Source organism: Choloepus didactylus, chromosome 1, assembly GCF_015220235.1.
Source record: "Choloepus didactylus isolate mChoDid1 chromosome 1, mChoDid1.pri, whole genome shotgun sequence".
NCBI classification, from domain to species: domain Eukaryota; kingdom Metazoa; phylum Chordata; class Mammalia; order Pilosa; family Megalonychidae; genus Choloepus; species Choloepus didactylus.
In genome coordinates this window covers 4074822-4100568 of record NC_051307.1, presented here as the reverse complement: position 1 = coordinate 4100568, position 25747 = coordinate 4074822, and the positions used below count along the sequence as shown (strand labels likewise).

The following is a 25747-nucleotide window of genomic DNA, read 5'->3' as shown; positions in this document are numbered from 1 at the left end:
TCTACGTTATTACTAACTGTATCAGTTATATATTGCCACAGTATGCTGCGTAACAAACACAGAACTTGGTGGCTTAAAATTATAAGCATTTACATCCAGCACAGTTCTTCGGGTTGGCCATTTGGGTGGGTTTGGGAGGGCGGGTCCTGTGACGTTGGCTGGGCTCTGGGCAGGCCGCTGTGGCCCGTCACCTGGTCGGAAGAGGACTAGTTCGAGGACGGCCTCAGCTGGGATGGCTCCTCTCTATGCCACATGGCCTTTCATCCTCCAGCAGATACCAGGGCTTGTTTCCATGGCAACAGAAAGGATGCACACAAGGCCTCTTGGTCTAGGCTGGGAACTGGTGCACTGTAACTTCTGATGTATTCTGTTTACCAAAGAAACTAACGAGAGCAATTAGATCCAAAGGCTGGGGAAATAGACTCCATCTCTTTATTGGAGGAACTACAAAGTCATTTGGACTTTTGGAAGAGCTACATTACAAAAGGCCTGGGTGAAGGGAAGGGTGGGAAATTGAGACCATTTTGTGATTAAATCTATCACAGTACATCCTCTGGCACTGGTTATTCACATCGCACCACAGGAAAAACACTCACTTCTTCTCAAGATCACCAAAGTCTCGTCCAATCACTACATTGGATGCAAAGTCCAGGACCTCACAGTCTCTTTCAGGTTTGGGTGAGACCCCTCAGGAGCAGTTCCTTTTGAACCAGAGGCCTACAAGCTAAGATGAGTTATCTGCCCCACTCCACATCCAGCTTACAACAGCAAAATGTGGAGGGATAACCACAATAAATGCTTCCTTTGTAAAGGGGGAAAACGGGAGGCACAGAGCATCACTGCTCCATGGCAATTCTGAAATCCACTGGCAAGTGTTTTCAGATGCCCCAGGAGTAAAACGTTCCTTGATTGGGTCTGGGTTCTGCTCAGTGGGAGTGTCCCCCCAGTGTATATTTCAGCATGACCCCTGCCTCTTCCCTCTTGGATGTCCCTCTTTTCCTAGCACCATCTTAACCACTCTGAAATATGTGACCTTTGAGCAACTTTCTCAACCTACCTCCTGCCCTTAGAAAGTTGGGATGCTAGAGGTTCCCAAATTTAAATTTTACACTGGCCAGTTCCTTTCAATTCCAGATGGTGGTGCACTCGTCAATACAATTCTCTTAAACTTCATGGGCTTCTCATGAATCTGATTTAGGTTCCACTCCATGCTCCAAAAGCCACTTCCCAGGTCTTTTTGAGACAAGCCTCTCTCTTCTTCTTTAAGAGTCTTAGGAACTCTCTTGTATAGCTGAGAGAATCTATGAGGTGCCAGATTAAATCTTTCAAATCACAAATTAGTTTCTATTTTACAATTATACTTCTAACAAAAAATCTTATTTCTTGACAAAGCTAAAAATATTTTTATTTGTTTCACCTGCCAATAAAAACAGAATCCAAGATAATGCTACTAATATCAACGATTCTGGTGAGTCTTCTGGGTGATTGAGAATATTTAACCCTGAAGCCACCTCTGTCCTTTGGATGCACACGATCAAGGATGAAAGGCCAGAGGACTGTACTTACAGTCACTTGTAATCCACTGGGTGTGGATTTTTAAAAATTATTTCAAACTTACAGGAAAATTGCAAAAACAATACAAAAACAATCAGAGAATTAATATAGTGTGGGTTTTTTATGTTTTTTAATCATATTTTTTATTGTAGCATTTAACATTATATACATACAAGTGATAACTTTCCAAGTACAATTTAACAAGCAAATTTCAAAGAATGTTACAGGTTACAGTTCCACAGTTTCAGTTATTTCCTTAATGTGAATTATAATATATATGCAAAAAGGTAATCACTTTCAAAGTATGATTTAACAAGTAGTTATATAGGAAATTTCCAAAAAGTGTTGTGAGTTACAGTACCATAGTTTCAGTTATTTCCTTATTGTGAGGTATAACATACATGCAAAAAGGTGATAACTTTCAAATTACAATTTAACAAGTAGCTATAAAGCAAATTTCAAAGAATGCTGTGGGTTACAGTTCCACCATTTCAATTCTTTCCTTCTAGCTATTCTAATACACTAGCAACTAAGAAAAAGAAAATTATATAAAGATTCAGTATTCATAATCCTTTGTTAAATTCCATCTTGTCTTGCTCCCCCTTCCTCTAGTTTAATCACTTTCCTGATCTTCAGGAATGTCTAGGCAGTGACCACCCTAAATTGTTCATGTTGAAAATGAGTGTCAACTTTATGGGACAGGGGGACACATCTGGTGTCCTTCTTTGTCTCTTATGACATATTTGCATTTAAGGTCTATTTTGCCTGATATTAGCATAGCAACTCCTGCTTTCTTTTGGTTGCAGCTTACGTAGAATATTTTTTTCCATCCTTCCACTTTCAGTCTCTTTGTGTCGCAGGGTCTAAGATAAGTCTCTTGTAAACAGCATATCAATGGGTCATACTTTTATTTTTAATTTTTATTTTTAATTCAGTTTTATTGAGCTATATTCACATACCCTACAATCATCCACATTGTACAAGGAGTTGTTCACATTAGCATCATATAGTTGTGCATTCATCACCACAATCAATTTTTGAACATTTTCATTACTCCAAAAAAATTTTTAATTAAAAAAATAAAAACAAGAATAAAAATACAAGTAAAGAAGAACACCCAAAACATCCCATCCCCCATCCCCTTATTATTCAGTTACTTTTTGTTCCCATTTTTCTACTCATCTGTCCATACACTGGATAAAGGTAGTACGAGCCACAACTTTTTCACAATCACACAGTCACACCATGTAAGCTACATAGTTATACAATCGTCTTCCAAAATCAAGGCTACTGGGTTACAGTTCAACAGTTTCAGGTATTTCCTTCTAGCTATTCCAATACACTAAAAACTAAAAAGGGATATCTATATAATGCATAAGAATAACCTCCAGAATGACCTCTCAACTCCATTTGAAATCTCTCAACCACTAAAACTTTATTTTGTTTCATTTCTTTTCTCCTTTTTGGTCAAGAAATCTTTCTCAATCCCATGAAGCCAGGTCCAAGTTCATCCCCAGGAGCCATGTCCCATGTTGCCAGAGAGATTTACACCCCTAGGAGTCATGTCCCACAGAGCAGGGAGGGCAGTGAGTTCACCTGCCAAAGTACGTTTAGAGAGAGGCCTCATCTGAGCAACAAAAGAGGTTCTCTGGAGATGACTCTTAGACATATTATAAGCAGGCTTAGCCTCTCCTTTATAGTAACAAACAAGCTTCAAGATCAAGGGCTCAGCCTTCTAAATTTGTAGACCCCAATGTTTGTGAGAATATCAGCAATTCCCCAGGGAGAAGTTTAGTATTTCCACATTTTCCCCCAGTCCCTCAGAGGGGCTTTGCAAATACATTTTTATTCTCTACCTAAATTACTTTGGGATGTATGGGGGTTCACACTAACCTGTACAATCAGCTAGATCTCACTCCCTATTCAAAGTTCCATGTATTTACAGTGTTTGAGTAAACTTATGGTACAAGTTAAATTATCTTGTGTGCTACAGAAAAGATAGATTTTGCACCAAATAAACATCTCTTCCTTTGGTCTCATGCCAAAGTTTTAAAACACCATCAATATCATCCTTTACCCTTTAGTCTGACTTGCCTTAGTCCTAACCAGATCTGGTTCATTTGTATCTCTAATTTAATTCTGAACTCTTTTTCAGCTTTTTAAACAGTTGCTTAATGAGATAATCCTGACATTTATAGCTGCTGAGCTCTGGCTCTGAGTCTCAGGTGTCACACAGATACTCAAAGTTCTAGGGACAGACCAGATTACACACAAAGAGCTCAGCATCTCAGAATTTGGAGATAGCCATTACAACTCAGGAATAGACGTGACTGCTGTAAGAGCTTTACAACAAGCGTTCCCCTGATAAGCTGTGCTCTAAGATTCAGTTCTCACAGCTTTCACATTATAGTTAGTCTGTATTAGTGAGGCGTTACAATGTTTATCTTTCCATTTCTGGTGTATTTCACTCACATGTGATCCTCAAGATCCATCCATTTAGTTGCATGCCTCACAACTTCATTCCTTCTTGTAGCCACTCAGTATTCTATTGAGTGCATACACCACAGTTCACCATTCTGTTCATCAACCAATGTACCCTTAGGCCACCTCCATCCATTGCAAATCGTGAATATTGGTGCCATAAACACCAGTGTGTGAATGTCCATTTGTATCCCTGCTCTCAGTTCTTTCAAGTAGATACCCAATAACAGGGTTGCAGGACCTTATGTCAACCCCATACTTAGCTTCTTGTGGAACCACCACACTGCCCTCCAGATGGGCTGCACCATTCTACTTTCCCAGCAACAGCGAATAGTTATCTCCCCCTCTCCACGTTTTCTCCAGCACTTGTATCCCTCTGCTTATTTTTCCCCTGCAATTTTATAGAGATATATTCACATACCATACAATCATCCACAATGTACAATCAATGGTTCAGAGAATTATTATACAATTGTGCATTCATCACCACAATCAGCCCTTGAACACATTTATTACTCCAAAAAAATTAAAATAAGAATAATAAAAAGGATAAAAGACAAAATAAAATAAAATAAAACGGTCAGCCATTAACACCACCACCAAGAATCCCTTACCCCTCCCTTATATCCCCCTCTTATAGACATTTAGCTTTGGTATATTGCCTTTATTACAATTAATGGAAGCATATTACAATGATACTGTTAATTATATACCCTAGTTTTCCTTGATTATATTTTCCCCAATACCATCCCATTCTCAACACCTTGCAAAGTTGACATTCATTTGTTCTCCCACGTTTAAAAACATTTTTATATTTATACATTCAATCACCATCATTGACCACTCTAGATTTCACTAAGTTTTACAGTCCCAATCTTTATCTTCTATCTTTTCTTCTGGTGTCATACATGGCCCTAGCCTTCCTCTTTCAACTTTACTCACAGTCATCTTTGTTCAGAGTACTTACAGTATTGTGCTACCATCACACCGTATTGTGATATCCATTTCTGGATCTCTACAATCAATCCTGTTGAACATTCTATACTCCTTTAGCATCAAATGCCTGATCTCTACCCTCTTTCTATCTCCTGATGACCTGTGTTCTCAGCATTAACTCTCAAAGCTTGCTCATTAATATTAGTGCATTATTAGTGAGACCATAAAGTATTTGTCCTTTTGTTTTTGGCTAATTTTGCTCAACATAACGCCCTCAAGTTTCATCCACGTTGTTATATGCTCTGTGACTTCATTCTGTCTTACAGCTATGTAATACTCCATCATATGTACATACCACAGATTGTTTATCTACTCATCTGTCGAAGGACATTTACACTGTTTCCATCTCTTGACAATTGTGAATAATGCCACTATAAATGGCATAAATGGTGACAATGGGCATCCCTCTCTTGTTCCTGATCTTAGAGGGAAAGCTTTCAACCTTCCCCCACTGGGTGTGATGTTAGCTGTGAGTTTTTCTTATATTGCCTTTATCATATTGAGAAAGGTCCCTTCTATTCCTATCCTTTTGAATGTTTTCATCAATAAAGGCTGTTGAATTTTGTCAAATGTCTTTTCTGCATCAATTGAGATGATCATGTGGTTTTTCCACTATGATTCATTGATGTGGTGTATTACATTGATTGATTTTCTTATGTTGAACCAGCCTTGCATATCTGGAATAAATCCTACTTGGTCATGGTATATAATTCTTTTAATGTGCCACTGGATTCAATATTCAAGTATTTTGTTGAGGATTTTTGTGTCTATGTTTATTAAAGAGATGGTCTAAATTTTCTTTTCTTGTAGTATCTTTGTCTGGTTTTGGTATTACGGTGATGTTAGCTCATAGAATGAATTTGGAAGCTTCCCCCCCCCTTCAATTTTTTTGAAGAGTTAGAGCAGGATTGGTAGTAATTCTTTCTTGAATGCTTGGTAGAATTTGTAAGATAGTTTGGTTTGAAAGGCAGGTGATGAAGCCAAATGGCAGGCAACAGTAAAAAAGTTTTATTAGGTCTATTGAGAGAAGTCGCAGGGCAGCCCTAGTCAGCAGAGAAAAACTGCTCAGGAACCAGCAGTTGGGTGGTGGGATTCCTTTTTTATACGGCCTTCTGTCCACTAGAAGGTTACACGGTGTCTTGGACATATAAGATATGTGACTTTTGGCCAGTAGGGAATTACACATAGTTTATCTTATAACTTTGGCAATGCCTGGCTTGTAGACTCAAACAGGAGAAGTGGGGGAGAGAGGGAACAACCCTGTGGCAGAAGGAGGGAAAGGAAGGGGGTAGCGATGGGCCCTAACAAAGGCCATGAGGTGGTGGCTCAAAAACGGGGGAAGGGGAGGCAGTGATGGGGGCAAACAAAGGCAGTGGGCAGTGGCACGAGAAGGGGTAAGGGAGAAAGCAGTAACATGGCCTGGCTTTACAAAAGAGGGAGATGGGGGAAAGGCCTAGGGCCCAGACCTAACAGAATTCACACGTGAAGCCATCTGGTCCTGGGCTTTTCTTTTTGGGGAGCTTTTTGATGACTGATTCAATTTCTTTACTTGTAATTGATTTGTTGAGGTCATCCATTTCTTCTCAGGTCAATGTTGGTCATTCATGCTTTTTTAAGAAGTTGTCCGTTTTGTCTACATTGTCTAGTTTGTCAGCATATAGTTGCTTCTAGTATCTTCTCATTATTGTTAGAAACAAGCATTATACCTCAAAAATGCTCACCTGGTTGCGGAGGAGAAAAGAATTTATTCATGATCTTGCAAGAACGAACATACAGCCAGAAACATGGCAGGCGTGCCAGAAAAAGAACATGGCAATAGTTATACCCTACTCCTAATAAGCATGTCCCTCCCGTTTCCCCATTGGCTGCTACTCCAGAGTTTACAGCCTATCCAAGAGAGCTAACTAGCCCGTCTTTGAGATTTTGAATTGTACAGCCTATTCGAGAGAGCTCATCCAGTTTAAATTTCCCACTGAGAGTTCCCGCCTTTGACCATACCCCCACACTCTTTTACATTCCAGTAACACCGGTTATCTTTCCCACATAAGGAACTGGTGCTGATTCTAGACTTATATCATGGCGCTCTCTCTCTTTTTCCTTCCCCTCACTATGGGGCTAGTTTAAGCCAGCTCTTCTGCCCAATCTCCATTTTTCTATTCCATGTGGCTTTTATGTGAAAGCTAAACCTAACCTTTTCTTACAACTATCTCCTTTATTTCTACGGGGTCAGTGGTTATGTCCCCTTTTCCATTTCTGATATTATTTATTGCATTCTCTCTCTCCGTCTCTCTGTCTCTCTCTTTTGTTTTGTTAGCCTAGTTAAGGGTCCATCGATTTTGCTGTTTTCTCAAAGGATCAGCTTCTGGTTTTGTTGATTCTCTCCATTGTTTTCATGTTCTCAATTTTGTTTATGTCTGCCCTAATCTTTGTTCTATTTCTCCTTCTGTATGCTTTGGGGTTAGTTTGCTGTTCTTTCTCTAGTTCCTCCAGGTAAGCAATTAATTTCTCAATTTTTGCTCTTTCTTCTTTTTTAATATAGGCATTTAGGGCAATAAATTTCCCTCTCAGCACCGCCTTTGCTGCATGCTATAAGTTTTGATATGTTGTATTTTGTCATTTGCCTTCAGATATGTTTCAGGACTTTGTTCCTTCTTGCTGCTGCATAGTATTACATCGTATGTATATGCCACATTTTGTTTATCCACTTGTCTATTGAAAGACTCTTGGATTGTTTCCATCTCTTGGCAATTGTGACTGAGATTTGTGTGTACTTCTTCAATTGCTCCAAATTTTGTGACTCTTCTGGTTTTTAACTTGTTCGTTTGGCTTTTAAATGTCTTCTAGATTCCTCAGGTGCTTTATGATTTTCTGTTGGCTTTGGGGCACTTGCTTGACTTGATAAGGCTATTTTTAGGAAATGCAGGATTATTTGAGCATTTATACATAATTTGACAGAGCTACAGCTTGCTAAAGTGCAGTTTCCCTAATCTACCAGCAGGTGGCGCTTGGAGTAGGTCTTCCCCAAACTTCTCCCGGGTGGTGGGCGGAGTCCAAGCCGGGTGAGGAACCAATCAGTGCACCGGATCTCCGCATGCTCTGGGAACTGCCTGCCCTGGGGCTGCCACTTGGGCCCTGGGCAGTTCCGCAGGGAATCCGCTTAAGGACACCCTCCAGCGCTAACGTGCGCCGCTGCCTGCCTGCCCTGTGCCCTGGAGACTCTAGGGTGTGGGAGGGGCTCCTGATGCTTCCGTGTGGTGTCTTCTCCTTTCCCCGCCTCTGTAGCACACCCCACCCCAAAATTCCCTGGGGGGAGAGTAAATGCTGCTTCCCGGGGTCTCCCCCGGGAGCTCCCGGCTGTGGCTGTGCAGGATCACCGCCCAGCTAACTGCCAAGGTGGGTGCACGGGAGGGGAGAGCGGCTGCTGGTCCTGGGAGGCAGTCCTGGCCTAACAAATCACCCCGAACCCTGAGGCGCCATCTCTCCGCCCCCACCTCCCCCTGCCATCCCCACCACATACTGTAGGGGTCCTTCGACGGCCTGTCACACCCTGAAACCTCCGGCCCCTCTCTAGTTTCTTTCACAGAGAAGCCGCTCTGCCTCACCCACTCCACCGTCTTTCATTTGGTGTGGTTCTAACGTAACATTTTCATTTCTAGGACATTGGTGTTCTAAAAACTAACAGTTCTTATTAGTTGCCAGCTCTTGCTATTTGCCAAATGTAGTGACATTTGGCTGCTCAACACTAGAATTGTCTTGTAATGGTCTACTTTGCAAAATGGGATATGATGAAGGCAGATCTTCAAAGCTGGGTGCAAGTTTTATTCTGCCACCAGTGTATAATGACTTAGAGCCAGCAAGAGTCATATATACAGGATCATGCTAGACAAAACCATTATGCCCTTCAGTGTTCAGGAATATAGAACTTATAGCAGTAGTATCAGAATCTACATCTTCCCCATTAAGTGGGTATTCAAAACTATTATTTATAATGTTGATGCATTAAATGAAGCCTATCTCTGATTTTTTGCTTATTGAAATATATTATGAAATATTCCATACATGTCAAAAATATATGAGTAATATAACAAATACTCATGCATGTACAATACATCTTAAGAAATAAACATTACCAATCCAAGTGAGGCCCTGGGCCGCCTTCCATTCAGACCTCACTCCAATATCCCCTCCCAGAGTAGCAACTATCCTGAGTTTGCATTTGGTGTTTATCATTTTCACATATTTCTTTATTCTTTTCCAACATGAGTATACATTGCAAAACACATTTAAATTTTAAAGTGCATGTAAATTGGTATCATACTATATGTATTTTTTTTTCTAAAAATAGTGTTATTTGTTTCCCAATGACGAGCATATGTCAAATGAAGGAAATAAAAACTAAACCCTTAGTTATGTTCATACTCATTCAACATGTGCTCTAAGTATATGTATTCTTTTTGCAATTTTAGTTTAGTTTTGTTTGTGAGATTCTTTCCTATTGATGCATACAGCTATAGTTCAATCATTTTCACTGCTTTATAGTATTATGCTTATAAAAATAACATAATTTTTTTATCTGTTCTCTTTCTCATGATATCTAGATTGTTTCTAACTATATACTATTTCAAACAATACACCTGTAAACGATTTTGTATATACCTTTGGGGCAAGCATGTGAGAACTGATTGTGCGGGGTGAATCCCAGGAGTAGAATTTCTGTATCACAGTATATTTACTACATATATAAATAACCTCAGTATATTTACTATGGATAAATAGCCACCTTCAGCTTTGCCAGATATTACCAAGCTTATTTCCAAAATGGTTTTACAAATTTACACTCCCAACTGCAAAGTATAAGAGAGTTTATTGTTCCATATCTTCAATGATATTTACTATTGTCAGATTTTTATTTTTGACAGTTCAATGGCTCTGAAATTGAATCTCATTGTGATTTTAATTTGAACTTGTACAAATTACTCTGATGGTAAGCATGTTTCATCATTTGGGCAATACCTACCCTTAATTTTTTAATTAAATTCAGTTTTATTGAGATATATTCACATACCATACAACCATCAATGGTGTACAATCAACTGTTCACAGTACCATCATACAGTTATGCATTCATCACCCCAATCTATTTTTGAGCATTTTCCTTACACCAGAAAGAATCAGAATAAAAATTAAAAAGTAAAAAAGAACACCCAAATCACCGCCCCATCCCACCCTATTTTTCATTTAGTTTTTGTCTCCATTTTTCTACTCAGCCATCCATACACTGGACAAAGGGAGTGCGATCCACAAGGTTTTCACAATCACACTGTCACCCTTTGTAAGCTACATTGTTACACAATCGTCTTCAAGAATCAAGGCTACTGGGTTGGAGTCTGACAGTTTCAGGTATTTACTTCTAGCTATTCCAATACATTAAAACCTAAAAAGTGTTATCTATATAGTGCGTAAGAATGCCCACCAGAGTGACCTCTCAACTCCATTTGAAATCTCTCAGCCACTGAAACTTAATTTCGTTTCATTTTGTATCCCCCTTTTGGTCAAGATGTTCTCAATCCCCCTAACTCTTAACTTTTGACCATTTTGCAATTGGGTGGCTGGTCTTTCTTACTGATTAGTAGGAAACTATATATTTTGTATTCTAATTCTTTGTGGGTTAAATTATCTACCAGTTTGTGGCTTATATTTTCACTTTTTATCATGCCTTTTGAGAAAGAGACATCTTAATTTTAATAACAGATAAATCTTTTTCATTATAGCTTAAATTGTTTTTGTCTTGCTTGAGAAATTCTTCTCTATGTTGATAATGAATTCTCCTCTTATAGACCTTTCACTGGAATTGATTTCTATGTAAGGTATAAGAAAGAAATCCAATTTTCTTTCTTTTTTTTCCATACAGGTAATCAGCTGCATTGGCTCAGTTTATGGAGGGGCTCATCCTTTCACACATGCTCCACAAGGGAACCTCTGTCACGTTAAGTTTCCATGAAGGTGTGGGTTTCTTTCTGGACTCTTGTATTCTGGTCAAACGCATGTCCCTGAGTGACCACCACGTTGTCCTAGTCACCACAGCAGCATTTTAAGGTTTGGTATCTGCTGTGGCAAGTCTTCAGGCCTTTTCCTCCTCCTCCTTCTCTTTCCATATGCCTCAGCTATTCCAGCCCTTTGTCCCTTCCACACCAATTTATAATTAGGTAGTCAAGTTCCCCAAAAACCCTGCTGGGACACTACTTAGAATTTAATGGAATGTGTTTTATTATTTTGAATAAACATTTATAATATGTAGGAGCACCTTTTCTCTTCATTTATCAATATCTTCCCCTTCGTGTCTTACAATAAAATATTATTTTATCCATAAAAGGCATGCACAAATTTTTAAAATCTATTTTTAGCAAAAACACAGGGCTTTTTTGCTAGTATAAAGGGATCCTTTTAAAGTTACATTTTCTGGTTGTTGCTGGTGTGTAGAAATACAATTGTTCAGACATCCAGCCATTTTACTGACTTAGGCTAATATTTTTCTCTGTTCTCGGCTTTGCTAGCAGACACTGCTGGCCTGCCTGTCCACCAGTGCTGGGCCACTTTCCCAGCCCCTCCTCTGCCCTGCCCCTGTGCTTCCCTGTCTTTGGCCCCTGGGAGGCCCTGGTGGGAGTATGGCAGGCTGAAGGGAAAGATAGCCTGACACTTCTCCTGGCTGTGTGTGTTTCCACCACGGCTCCTGCTGGATGGCCCACAGGGATCCCAGCTCCTCAGGAGTGACCCACCTTCTGCGGGCTTTGTAGCATCTCCTCCTCCGTCTCTCCATCCCAAGGGTGCTGGCAGCTTCCTTCTGTTGCGAATCTCCGGGTTCCGTCACTATCTTCTTTTAGCTACCCAGCGTCTCCATCACCTGCTTAACCGAGTTCCTGCATTAAACTCCCTCTTCTGTGAAACCTGAATGTGAGTTTCTACTCTCTTAGTTAGATCCCTCTGACACATCCACCCGAGCCCTATCTAAAACCCCTTCTCTCTAGCTCTCCTGCAGCAGGGACAGCCATAAAGCACAGTTCTGCAAGGTTTTATTTTCCTTGTAAAAACAAACATTATTTTACTAGTCTTTCCTGATTTTGTCTTGACAAAAAAACTTTTAAATTTTTCCTGTTTGCTGAGCTACCAGTTTTTATTCTCTTTCATCTAAAAAACATACCATTATTTTAGAAGTCACAGAATTCTTTAAAGCTTTCAAAATTCTAATTTAAAAGACAATTAAATTTTATTTATTTACATGGAATAATGCAGTAATACACTGGGTATTTTACCATTTTCTTTGGGTCTTACAAAGAATACATGTGTCAGACAAGAATACAGAGCTAGGGCATCCCTATGGATGGTGTGGAGCTGAGTATTTTTGTTTTCTCTTTTGGCCCAAACACCTGAGAATTAAATGTTCAGGGTATAGGTCCAAGTGATTCTCCATGCTACTGTTATTTGAACACAAAACCAGTTATTTTAAAAGACGTTTTAACTTACTCTTAGGAGACATAAGGGATGATAATAGTTTTGATAGAATTGTATAAGCTTAATAAAGGAAGGAATATAAACAAACCTAAGTCTTTGAGGTCTTGTCTAAAAATGCTGGGTCAACAGTTGCTCTAGGCAGAGGAACATGCCCTCTGTCAGCAAAACCTGGTTTCCAGCTGATTGGAAACTGTCTCCTCTCCACAAATATTCCAGAAACCACTGGCCCTTTCTCTGGCCTCGGCTTCTTTGATTTTTCTGCAGTACTTTACATTGACCCCTTGCATTTGGTTCTGTTCCTTTCTATTCCCTTTGGCTAAATTCAGTTTAGGGCCCCTTAACCCCCTCACCAGACTGTTAGCTTCTTGGTAGTCCCTGCTCCCTCCAGCCTTAAGCATCCTGCTTCCCCATCGTTACCATAGTAACCTTGCAGTTAAAATGATGCTCCTTCAGGGATTGGCGAGATGGCCCCCAGTGCTCACTCTTAACCTGACTTAACCTCTGAACCCCGAGACCCCACCCACGCCCACTCGGCTGCCGGTGCCGACATTGGGGGGAGGGGTCCCGTTCCAGGGCAAGTCCCCATATTGTTTCCATCACCTGTACACTCAGTAGCCTTCCAAAGGCTAATTCTCCTGCTAGCGTGCGCCTTTCCTTCACCCTTTAGGGCAAAGCGCTCTCCTTCCGTTTCCGAGAGGCAGGTACCGGCCGGGGAGGTTCTCTCTGCCCTCGGGTGGGTGCGGCAGGTCCCGCCGGATTCAGGCGACTCCAGTCCCCTCGGGTGAGGGTCGGAGTGGGCCTGTAGCTGCAGCCCGACCGCCTCCCCGACCAGTTTAAACTGCGTGGGGAGTGGGGGGCTTCCCCCTTGTGGAAGTTGGAGGTGGGGGCGCCTGGGGGGTGTTGTTACGGGAAGGAGAAAGCCGACCACCCTCTCTCCCCGCGATGAAAGCCCCGGCTTCCAAGCTAGCTGAGGCCGCCTGCGGGATGCGCCCCGGGCACGACCGACACGGACAGCTGGGGAGGCGAGGTTGACCCGACGCCGCGGCCGCGCAGCCAGGCTGGACGTGCGGGGCGGCGCAGAGGGCCTTCGGGGCCCCCAAAGACGGAGGACCGGAAAGGCTAAGGTGAGAAGGAAGCTGCGCAGCCCACTGCGGGATGGCCTCCGCCCACACTGAGGAGAGGCGTGCCTCTCACCGCGCCCCTCCCAGCGCCCGCCCCTTTCCTGGGGCGGGCCCACCTCGTCCCGGCCTCTGATTGGCGTGGCTTCGAGGCGCAGCGGGGCACACCGGAAGCAGCTGCGGTTGCGCGCGCAGGTGATGCGAGTCCGCTTTCGACTTTGCCTACGATTGGCAAGCTCGGCTCAAGGGGCGTGACTTCCAGGCGACGGCGCACGCGCAGTCGCCGACTTCTCTACCCAAGGCGTCCTCCGTCCCGCCCCGTTCTCGTCCCTACCTGTGACTGGCAGACTTGGAACAAGGGGCGGGCTCTCCGGGCTGTGGTGCGCGCGCAGACGCCCGCCTCCTTGCGGGCTGCGACCTCGGTTCCAGCCCAGGTGCGGGCCTGCAGGTGTCACCGCCATGGCCGCCTCGCTTCTGCTGCGGCAGGGACGAGCTGGGGTGCTGAAGGTAAAGGAGGAGCCTGCCCCGGCGGGGTGAAGGCAGCGCGCGGGCGCCGCCAGGGCCCGGATGTGTCGCGACCTCCAGCGTCCTTCCCGGGCTGGGACGCAGGAGAGTGGGCCGGGGGCCGGGGGGTGGAGGCCCCTGCTGACCCGGGGTCGCCCGTGACCGTCCGCGTCGGCCGCGGACGTTCGCCAGGTGCGGCTGTGCAGCCGGCGGCGAGAACGGCACCGCCCCGGCTGGGGCCGCACTGCACGGTTCCTTGACGGGCGGTTTATTTCATATTTAACCAGGAGAAGGGAGGAGGGGGATTTTAGGTGACCAGGTAACTCACCTGGCTTACGTCACCCGACCTGTGAAAAGGGGGAGAAAGAAAAGTTTCTCCATGTATAAAACAAGATCACATCACTACCTTTTTATGAAATTAAAAGTGGTTCTTATGACAAAAGCAATAACTATTCATTGTGTGAAAGACAAATCGGAGTCGAGTTTGGGACACCAAAGTTTTGTTGCAGCAGAGGAAGCCAGAGCCATGTGGGGTTCTAGGGATGGTGCAGGATTTTTATAGACATAAAAAGGATGTTAGCTTTACTCTTACTGATTGGAGGAGGGTTTGTCCTTGTTATCGGGGCGGGTTTAAGGCATTAATGAACTATGGGCTTAATTGGCTATCTGGATCAACTGCCTTGGTGGGGATTTCAAATTACAGAAGATAAAGAGGAAACTGAAGAAGGCATGGGTTTGGTTTGGTTTCGTTTGGTTTGGCTCTGAGGTGTCCCCAGGGTGTTCTGTGTACAATTTTATCAATTTCCAAAATAAAGTACAGATGAGAAAAAAAATGTAGTGAGCATATACTGTTTGGTCCTTTTAAGTATCTAGTTCTGAATGATTTTTTCAGCTTTTCTTTGTACAGTACAGATACACAAGGGCTTACAATCCTAAGTGTAAAAATAAACATGTGCCTCTATTATGTGTTCAGCACATGATGGGGTCTTGGTAAGTAAGTGTTGAGTGAGTTAACACTTAACGTGTTTTTCACTTACGATATATTGCAAATACTTTTGAAGTAATGGTGTCATTTTAAATGGCTGAACAGTTTTTTTCCTATTTTATTTACTTTATAGGTATAGAAAAACGTCTTACAAAAAAACCCAGCATTTTGTAGGTTAATAGAAAATAGGAGACTATTTAAAAATATGCATATGAGAAGGTCTGGTAGAAGTACCCAAATGTTAGTGATTGTCTTTGTACTCAGTTGTTTTTTTTTTTTTCTTTCTGCTTTTTTTGTATTTTCCAAAATTCCATAAAGCACACTATGAAAATTGTGTGTGTTAAAATGTGTCTTATGATTGCAAAGCCATAGTAATGACTGTTATAAGTGGTATTACTCTGAAATGTTTGTATTTGTTCATTCTTTTGTCAGATTTTGCTTCCAGAAGCACCAGCCCTTCGAGGACTTTCCTCTACCTGTTTTCTCTCTACAGAATCAGGAAAGAGTGAAAAGGGAGTTGCATCAAATCCCAAGAAGCAAAGTTCACCAAAAAGTAAGATTTAAATGGTAATAAGGGAAAGAGAATGCAGACTAAACAGATCAGTCTTCCAAACATGAAAAGTAGTTTTATTAGATATATAATTTATGGTTCTTTCTTTTTAGCAATGCCCGGATTATAATAGGATATAATATCCGTAGCAGATTTGATCATACACATCAGTAACATAATAGTCTGGTTCCGTGTTTTCCAGATGCCAGATTATAACCTGGAGTAAATGATTCAGAGTGTAAAGACACCATGGAAAAGAGATGGTCCTGATATGTGACATAGGCGTGAACCCTGCCTCCTTTCCGTCCCCTGGTCTTGACTTTTTCAGTGCTTTTGACAGTCACCTGCAGCGTCCCACCATCTGCTCAGTCAAAGCCTGTGTGGTGCGGAGGCAGCAGGAGCAGGGTCTCTTCCCTTCCGGCTCACTTTGATGACACATGCTGTCTGATCTGCTTCCAGCTCTTTCCACACTCGTTTTGACTTTTACCACCAGATTTTACTTTTTTGCCCTGGATACCAAAGTAGAATATTCTCATTGAAGGAAAACAGGGAATGAAATATAGCAACATGTTTTAAATAACCTGTCTTCTGGGAATAATCTCATTTCTATTCCCCACTAATTATTAATTGATTATGTTCCACATCCATTGCTTTTAGTCTCAGTTAATGAAACCTTAGTTAACGCTTGAAAGAATATGCAATATGTACAGTCTCTTTGTAAATCATAGATTCATAAGGGGTTTTAGAATGTGAATTTGAGTTTGGTGGTATTTTCATCAAAATACCATTTCCTCAGTTTGCATATTTGAAAGTGTTTACATTCTTTTGTTATTTCCACCCCTTGCCCCCCACCCACAAACATCTGTAGGTTATAAAATACTGGCACTCTGTTGAGAGTTCCAGCCCCCAAACTGGCGTTCATGCTTTCTCAGTCTCTTCGACCCAGCACACGGCTGTGGAGACACCATCCCATGGTGTCTGTGTGCCCAGTTGGCTGGAGACCTAGATTTGCCAGGAATGTTATTTAATTCTGTACTGTACCTGGCTTGTTTTTGAATCCAGTTTTCTTTTTTTTTGCCCCTTCACTTCATCTTTTAATATTTCAATATGTATCTTAATAAGTATTTTTTTAACATAACCGTTATACCATTATCACCTAAAACATTAACATTAATTCCTTATTCTGATAAAATGTTACCTGGTACGTTTTTCATAATTTTATGATGTTTATAATGAGAACAGTAGTTCAATTCTGTATTGTATCTGGCTCATTTTTTACCTTCTTTTATCAGAGTTTGCTGATGAATAATTAGTTGAATGTTATTGCTAATTTTATTCTGCCCCTTGATGATTTTAATCTTGCATCTGCATTTGTACTTCATTGCAGAACCCTAGGAGCACACAATTATTTGATTTTGTAGGTTTATGAATTTGGTTTAAATGGATTTTAAAATAGGGCAGAGCCAAAGACCCCCTTTTAGAAACTCGATTCTTTATTTGAGTGGAAATGGGATGCCACAATGTGTGGCCATTGCGTGCCCTGGTGGGAGCCTTATGCTCTCAGTGCCTCCTGCCTCTGGGTGTGGCAGCCCCTTCGGGCCTCTGTGCTGGTTCCTTCCGCTTGGGCGGGAACAGAATGCCACCTTGCAGGGTTGTGCTGAGACCCAGTGGGTCTCCTTTGTCAGTGGCTGAGCACTTTAAGGTAGGAAGACAATTTTCAGAACTAAATTGGCTTTGATGTACATTACATTCGTTTATCAAATTTAAAAAAAAAATTAACTGGTACAAAGGAAAAGAAATCGTGCTTCTCAGCCGACACGTGCAGTCCTGGATGTTTCCCCAGGAAGTGTTGAGTGCTGGGCAGGTGCAGCATAGAAGATGCTTTTCACCCACCAGCGGCGAGTTGCCAGCTTAAACCCTCACAACTATAGGTGGCTTTAGACATTTCCTGTGTGCAAGTGAGGGGACCCCAAGTGCTCACCCTTGGGGTCACATCTCTATTCAGAGGGCCCACCCTTGGGACAGGACTCCAAGGTTGTAGAACATACTCTGCTTTGCTCCATTGGGGGTTCCAGCTTTTGAGGCACGTGCTTCCTTCTTGAGGAGAGACACAGGCACAGGCTTCAGGATCTGGGGTGTGCTCCTGTACCCTCCTGGGAACACGCTCTGGTGCACCAGCTCTTCTTGTTTTGCTGCGTCCAGTCACTGAATTTTGCAGCAATCAGTAATCAGTAATAACTCATTGGCTAAATAATTTCGCTGTAGCTTTTTAAAGAGTGTGTCAGGAAGCCAAAGTTCATGATCCACTTTAAGCCCTTATTTCCGTTTTAAAAGTGAGGCTCTCTGGAAGTAGGGATTTGCTGTCTTTACTTATAACAGTGCCAGACATTGTTGCCAGGATTCTCCGTATGTTCATCCGTCCAGCCCTCAGACCACCCTGTAAACGAGCACTGTCCTCATCCCCTTTTTAGAGGTGAGAAGTTGAGATGTAGACAGGGAGCCTCTTGGGGTCACTCTGGCTGACAGTGGTGGAGCCTGGATTGGATTTCATCCGAGCACACTAAGGCATTGTCACGGTGTACTGGCATCCTGCCTGGAGACCAACACAGGGCACGCAGTGAAAACAAACGGTCAGGAAAAGGCTGACATTTTCTTTTACGTGATAGAGTTACCTTCCCAGCGACAGCATTTCTGGATTAAATGCAGACTTGGTGGGGATGTGGGCCCTTCGGTGACAGTCCCTAGGGGCAGCTACAGGTTGTCATGGCAAGCTCCCCTCCTGCGTTAGCAGGCCGCGGCCAGGCCTGTGCTGCAGCCTCTCACTAAGAGCAAAACGCGGTACCCAAGTTTTTAGGGAAATATGACCTATTAGTCTTTCCCCTGGGATTCTCCCAGTGACTAAGCATGGTCTTATTTTGTGTGGTTTCCTTATCAAGTAAGTTTTCTAAATGATATTATTGTTAGTCTCATTTGAAATTTTCTTTTCAGTAGGAGATAAATGTCATTTTAATAACTTCTTTGAAATTTTAAAAATCTCTGCCACAAATTATAGAAGATTCAGTCATTATAATTCTTCAATTCAAAGCCACCTATTTAAGATAAGCCTTATTTTAAGTTAATTTTTCACACTTCTAAAATTTATGCACAAAATGAAAGTGGATTGTTTATACGAAATTCTCAGAATAGGCAAATCCACAGAGGCAGAAAGTAGATCTGTGATTGTTGCCAGGGGTGTGGGAGTGGGGAGTAACTGCTAATGGGTAGATACTCTTTTGGGGGGTAATGAAAATATTCTAGAATTAGGTAGTGGTGGAGGTTGCACAACGTTTTGTATATCACTGAATTGTGCGCTTTAAATTATGAAAATAAACTAAAACAGTAATTAAATAAAGTGAAGGTGGTTGATGGAGGTGAGAGGCTGGTGGGGTTTGAAGGCCAGCATATCCTGCACGCTGCTGCAGGGGAGTTTCGGAGAGGGAGCGTGGGAGCCCCTGCCCCGTTTTCACGCTAACTGTGATGCTGGCCCCCAAGGTGAGTTCCGAGCACTAGTCTCGGCCTGCCCTGGGCCCTCCAGAATGCAGGTTCCGGGGCTGGGCAGGCCACAGGAGGAGACCCGGCGTGGGGCCGCGGAGGTGACAATACTCACCCGTGGCTCCAGTGGTTCTGTCATTTCCTTTTATGCTGGCAGTAACCTCACCCTGGCCCGATTCTGGTTTCTCATCATTCCTCAATTTTCCTTCATTGTTTTCTTTCAGTTTGTTAAATAAAGGTTCCCAATCTCCAAAGACAATTTAAAACCTTTCAGGATAGCCTTGAGATAGAAAGGTTGGGAGTATTTTTTTCCATGTTAGAAAAGGAGAAGATTCTTTTAGTGTGTTACAGGTTTCTAGACCTGAAAATTAAGACTCGGAATTTACAGTCTGCTCATCTGAAACATTAAAATATATATATATGATTTTTGTTTTAAATTTGAAAAGTAATTTACTTTATAAAAAACATGTCCCATATTTTTCTTCTACCAGTTGGAAAAGGTTTACCTCCTGAGGAGACTGAATGACATCATCTCTGATCAGTGTTTGATTTCGTTTGTTTTCATAATTGACTCTATGAAATGTAAGACTTTTCTGTTAGGGCTTATTCCAATTTTTTTTAGTTTAAAATCTGCAATTTCTAATGATACATATGATATTAAAGTTTTATAATTTTTTTTTATTTTCTAATACTTTTGTGTTCTCCAGTGACTTGTGAATTCTGAAATACTCTTCTCCCTCTTCAGGGCGACTCTGCTGTAACCACACACACCCTCCCACCTGTCCCCCTCTCTTTCACGTGTGTGCTCATACACCAAACCCAGGCCAGACTGTTGGCTCATTTTGATTGAATAAATTTGCCTTGTTGTTATTTTCAGAAAGTTCAAGCTCATCCAATGTGATAATTTTTTTTAAGTATTTGGAAAGCATCAGCTTTTTAGGAACTTAAGAAATTATACATTCGTACAACTTTGATACTTCTGAAAATATCTTTGTATCATAGTTCAACATCTTAAATTTGGGTAAATAGTAGTTGAAAAAAATAATCATCAAGGAAGCTGTCATTGTGAAAAATGGAGACAAGTTTCTTATTCCTGTTGGTAAAAATCCTTACTTTTGTTTTTCAGCTACAAAAGAAATTATGTTCTTGACTGTTTTCTCTCATGTGGTTTGGCTTTCACTAAAGAATGGGTTTCCAAGGGACATTTCTTAGGAGGATCACATTGAAAGTATTATCAATGACGATTTGGTATATAATGAAATGTCTGTGACTTTGATGGGTTTAGATTATTTTATTAAATGTTAAAAATAATATTTCTCTTTATGCCATTCCCTAGATGTAGTGGAAGCAAAGGAGAGGGGCAAGCTACTACCCACCCAAACAGCAGCTGAATTGTCTAAAAAATTACCTTGGCGCAGTTCTGACCCCCCAGTTGTGAATAAAGCTGGGACGGCAGCTAGCCCCAGCCCCAACGACGACATGCTGTCCACAGATAAAGGGGTCCTGAAATTTGTGTCAAGGAAGACTTTGGTAGAGTTTCCTCAAAAAGCATCATCTCCATTCAGAAAACAGGATTCAGAAACTCTCCAGAAGAACAGGAAAATGACGGACGGTTCATCTTCATCATCGTCTTTGTCCAGCTCCTCTGACGAGGAGTCTGACGAGGAGGATGGCACCTCAGAAGTGGGTCCCCGAGTGGCGAGCAAAGCCAAAGGAGGACTTCCCAAATCAGAGGCCTCCCCTTCCTTTGAAATCAGAACCCCCAAAGCTGTGGCATCAGAAAAAGAGAAGAGCTGGTCCCCGAAGCCACATATGAGCTGCACGTATCCGGAGAAGCCCCATCAGCCATCGAAGAGAGGTAGAAAAGGTGCTCAGCTGGAAACTGCAGTGCCCAGATCAGAAATAGGTAAAGATTTTTTGAAGCAAAATGTAGAAGAAAAGCAGTTGCCAAAAGTAGTTAGATTGAATAAAAGAGATAAAGAAAGCCACAAGCCAGTTGAGGTTAAAAACTTATCTGACCACGCAGAATCAGGATTATCTACGCAGCGGAGCGGGCACCCAGCGCCAACTGTATTGACAGAAAAAACCAGGGCTGGAAAACAGCGGCAGGCAGCTCCTGAGACCAGAGAATATTTGGAAAAACAAGTTCCAGAACCTAAGCGGCAGGTGGCTTCTCCCCTGTTGAGAAAAGAAAATTTGGGGACGCAGGTAGAAGTTGGGAAATCAAAGGGAGCTTCTCAGACTAAAGAAGAAATTTTGGGAGATCAGCTACCAGCAGGAAATTTGGAGATGGTTCCTGTTAAGGACAAAGACCTTTTGGATGAAAAGATTCCAGTACCAAGCCTGGAGGAAAAGAGCGAAGTCACTCAGGACTCGGCAGCCGAAGTGGGAGACCAAGTCGGCATACAGGGTATGCCTTCACTCGTGGTTGGGAACGCCTCTCTGTCCTCTGGGGGGTGGTTAGATCACAAGGATTACTTTAACTTCTGGTTATAAAGAAGTGTTACAGTTGGTCCAATTCTGTAATAGACATAGGGCTTGTAACACTGTCTCAGATAAGCAGAGACATGTATCTTAATTATGAATAGTACACAGATGTACAAACAAAATCCTAAATTATTTTTAATTTGTTTTAAAATGAAAGAGTATGTCCTTGGCATTCTAGACTGTTTCTTAACCAGGCGTTTTTGAAATTTTAACGTTTTTGAAAAGTTAACGTTGTCACCCTTAACTTTCGAGGTTGTCTGGATGTTCGTTTCATGAACCTGTGACGATTTCACTGGTTTTGTTTACTTTATAAAATGTAACGTGCTTAGGTGGGTCATGGCAAAGGGTTAAAAGGAGGCCTCCAAGTTCAGTCGTCAGCTCTTCAAGACTTCTCTAAAATGCACTATTACTGGCAACTCTAGCTCCTTTCTCCTTGTCTTCATTCTATTTATAGCCTCTTCCTTGCCTGATTTGCATTACTTGTTACATTATCATTGTTGGCTGCATTATTTTTATGGAATGTGTGTGTTTTCTTTCCTCTCCATTTTCATTCTCTCATTAATATGCAAAGTGCCAGCGCTTGCCAGATTTCAAGGACCGCAGTTCCTGATGCTATTGTTTTCAGTTACTCTGCTCCAAATGGGAGAGGAATACCAAAACCTTTGGGATAAAAACACAGAGGATTTGGGGTTTTTGGATTGAAAAACTTTGGGGAAAAAAAAGCTGCTAATTTTCCATAGATGTGTTGTTTCCAAATATTCTCGTTGCCATTCGAGGCTCAAGAAGACGCCCAGGAGGGCACCCCTTTTCACCGCGGCGCCTGTGCAGGGTACACTCTCTCCCAAGTGCTCCGATTCCATTGACTCCTGACTCCTGGTGGGCTGGTTTTTGATCAGAGATTTCTAAAGCCACGCTTCCCTCCAGTTGCCACCTTCCTTAGGCAGCTGCCACCACATGTCCCACAACAAAGATGTCCCTGTACCACATCAGGGACTGGAAAACTGTCACTTCTTTAAATCCAAAAGTGTGTTTGTTTTGTTCAACTAAAACATGAAAAGCAAAGATTTTGGTGTTCATTCAACTGGGAGAAAAATGGATTTAAGTTATTTTTCATGCAGCATGAGTAGAAGTTGAGTCAGCCCAAATGACCTGATTTCGCCAAATCTGGAGTCAGAATCTTGACCTAAACTTTGACCTGTTCTACACACGCTGCAGCCTGCCGTCATTTTGTGTGGCAGGTCATATTGCAGGAGAGCAGGATGACTTCTGCTTTCCACCACAGATATTTAGTTTGAAGATTACCAAATGTTTGGATATATACATTTTAATTCTGTTTTTTTCCACTTAAAGAAATACTTTAAGTATTTAAAAAAAAAACTTAATATTTTTTTGTTTTCTTTTGTTTATGAACCTAAAGCATATCAACATCTTTTTTAGAAAATTTAAATGAATAAACACTACACATACCATTTCTGGTTCCCTTTACCTGTGTTATAACCAGGGACACATTTTGGAACAGTCGGAATTTGTCAGGTTTTCTCATGTTCATGGACTTGGAAGGCTCATCATAGACAGATTCTTGTAGATCCTTTTTTTCTCCTGTGCCTTTAACTGACCTGAAAGTCCCCCCATGATTGTCTAGCACGGCCAAAGTGCTGCCAAGTCCAGGGCTAGAAGTCTCCAAGGATGTTAAGGCGCATCATAACACCTCTTCCATTTCTTGAGTTCTTAAGGCTCTGTGCTTTAAAACAAGTTTTGAACTAGTACCTTTATTTTCCTTTTGAAAATACTGTTGCTTTCATAGGCTTTGCTTTTTTCCTTAGACCATTTCTTCATTGCAGATAGGGCTTGTGAAGAGCGCTTCTCTATGCACGCGTCTGGGTGGAGGCTAACTCGCTCAACGAGAATCTTCCTCCCTGGGCCTTCTCACGGGCTTTGTTTTTCTTCCACAGCAGAAGCTGCCGCGCCTGCCGAGCCTTTTGACAACTCCACCTACAAGAACCTGCAGCACCACGAGTACTCCACATACACCTTCCTAGATTTAAACCTGAATCTCTCAAAATTCAGAATGCCGCAGCCGTCCTCGGGACGAGAGTCGCCTCAGCACTGAGAAGATTAACCTCGGTCGCCTTTGCTGTGTTCTTGCCTGCAAAATAAAGTTCGCTAATAGCGGCAAGGCCTGGTGTGTACAGTTAGCTTCCCTTCGCGCCTTCGCTGTGAATGGCTAATTACAAGACTATTACTGATTATTTATTCAACATGTATTTAGGTATGTCTGCTATGTGTGAGGGATTTTTCCTTAATTATGAAGTTATAGCTAACTGGGCAAATCCATAAAATAGAGAATTGTAAGTGCTTTGTTGCAATGTCACTCTACCCTGTTTCACCCGTCAATTTCATATTAATCTGATTTACTCACTAGGTGTCAATAATGTAATGGTGGCCTCTAATTTTATAGACCTAGTCCTTGAAAGATTAGAAATAGGAGTTGGCAGTTTTAACTGACTGCTGCATTGCAAAGAGCCTATCCTATTACAACAGTCTGTTGTCTTGGGGGAGCAGAGTTGCTGGGTACCTGATCACAACCCAGGGAGTCGTCGGGGCTGTGATGGGGCAGAGGTGAAGCTTGTAGCCATGGAGGTTTGTGGGCTGCCTGACTGTCTCCCCTCACTTACGCTGGCTTCCCCCACGCCTTTGCAGCCGGGCGTGGGATTGGTTTGGTCTTGGGATTTGAGTAGAGGAAGTTGTCTGTGTGCCTCCCACATGCCCAGGCACCCATGGGGCCGAAATGCTCGGACTTCGAGAAACTAAGCAACAGTAAGGGCTCCATTTGCTGGCACCATGGCTGAGCGTGTGGCTGATGGGCAGGGTGGGAGGGAGGCTGGCAGCCGCGCCTTCAGCATGATTGCATTTCATCTTGGGCTTTATCTGCTGGTTCTCACCTTCCTCTCGCTGACTCGTTGATGTGCCACAATGTGTGGGTTTCATTTATTTCCTTGGAATTCCAGTCTTTGGCCTCCAGTCAATTCACTTACAGCAAACTCATCACATTTTCTAATCCTACATTTCTTAAAATTAGTCCAAGTAAGGATACCAAAATTGGAAACATTCATAGTAGCGTAATCATTGCTCAGATGCTTTTACCACCCAAGAGGCTTAGCCACTCAGCAAGATTTTCCTAATCACACTTATAAAAGTGAAAGTCACATTACCAAGAAGCGAGACAACAGAAAAGGATCCACCACCCTAACCCAGCCACTGTTGACATTTTAAAGGTTTCCCCACCTTGCTGCTGCAGCTGCCATGTTAGATGTTGCTACATAACATTCAGCGGTTTTCTCCCCAGCTTTTGTTCCCTTTAATAGCCTGCTTCTCCAGCTGGGGTCCTGGGAGCCTCCAGGTGTGCAGTGGGGTGGGGGGATGGAGCCACATTGCACGTGTTCCTGGACTGTTATGCCACAGAGTGCAAAATGCTGAATATTAAAACGAGCTTGAATACCTCTTAATTTGCATATGTTTTTAAGATAAAGCCTGACACTTGAAAAAAATTTTCCTGTTGACTCAGTCTCCTTGAGCTAGTCTCCCAGAGTTCCCGGGGAGATGGGTGCACCCTGCTCTGCCCTGTGGAGAGGCTTGAGGCAGCAACGAGTGGAGCAGGCGCGGTGAGCATGGCTGCTGACGACTCGGCTCCGTCTGGTGAGGTGGGGCTGCTCCCCCGCCCAGCCTGCGCTTGGGGTCCGCCGTTTCCAGTGCTTCTAGACTGCTGCCAAAAACATCTTGTGGATATTATTTCTTTTGTGTTTGGGATTATTTCCTTAAAATGGATTTCCAGAAACTGATCTGATAATTCAGAGCATGAACATTTGTATTGCTTTCATTTCTGCTAGGTTTTTAAACCAGTTTAAAACCTATGGGTTGGTTAACCAAGATCATTATTTTACTACCTTTTATGTTTTTCCTGTCACTTGAATTCTGGAATCTTTCTTGGGATTTGCTCTCTCATACCTGTTACAGATGTCCTTGAACTAGAAA

At 42.4% G+C, this 25747-nt stretch overlaps 1 protein-coding gene across 4 annotated transcripts; it reads left to right on the top strand.

Annotated features, from left to right (window-relative positions):
• The first annotated feature begins 14012 nt into the window (after positions 1 to 14012).
• On the top strand, positions 14013 to 25230 carry NDUFV3 (NADH:ubiquinone oxidoreductase subunit V3). 4 transcript variants are annotated; one of them, XM_037831110.1, is made up of 4 exons: positions 14017 to 14165; positions 15580 to 15700; positions 20565 to 21638; positions 23671 to 25214. In XM_037831110.1, the coding sequence occupies exons 1-4, from the start codon at positions 14118 to 14120 to the stop codon at positions 23823 to 23825; spliced, it is 1398 nt and encodes a 465-aa protein (XP_037687038.1). In that variant the 5' UTR covers positions 14017 to 14117; the 3' UTR covers positions 23826 to 25214. The 4 variants fall into 4 exon arrangements, with proteins under 4 accessions (XP_037687053.1, XP_037687038.1, XP_037687029.1 ...); XM_037831101.1 differs by having other exon boundaries at positions 23668 to 25211; XM_037831125.1 differs by lacking the exon at positions 20565 to 21638 and having other exon boundaries at positions 14013 to 14165; positions 23671 to 25230.
• The last annotated feature ends 517 nt before the right edge of the window (positions 25231 to 25747 follow it).

Bases quoted from the DNA above. Each gene is read 5' to 3' on its own strand.
- NDUFV3 (XM_037831101.1), top strand. From the start codon at position 14,118: ATGGCCGCCTCGCTTCTGCTGCGGCAGGGACGAGCTGGGGTGCTGAAG. The intron at 14,166-15,579 runs GTAAAGGAGGAG...TTCTTTTGTCAG, and splicing joins GACGAGCTGGGGTGCTGAAG to ATTTTGCTTCCAGAAGCACC. The intron at 15,701-20,564 runs GTAAGATTTAAA...GCCATTCCCTAG, and splicing joins GAAGCAAAGTTCACCAAAAA to ATGTAGTGGAAGCAAAGGAG.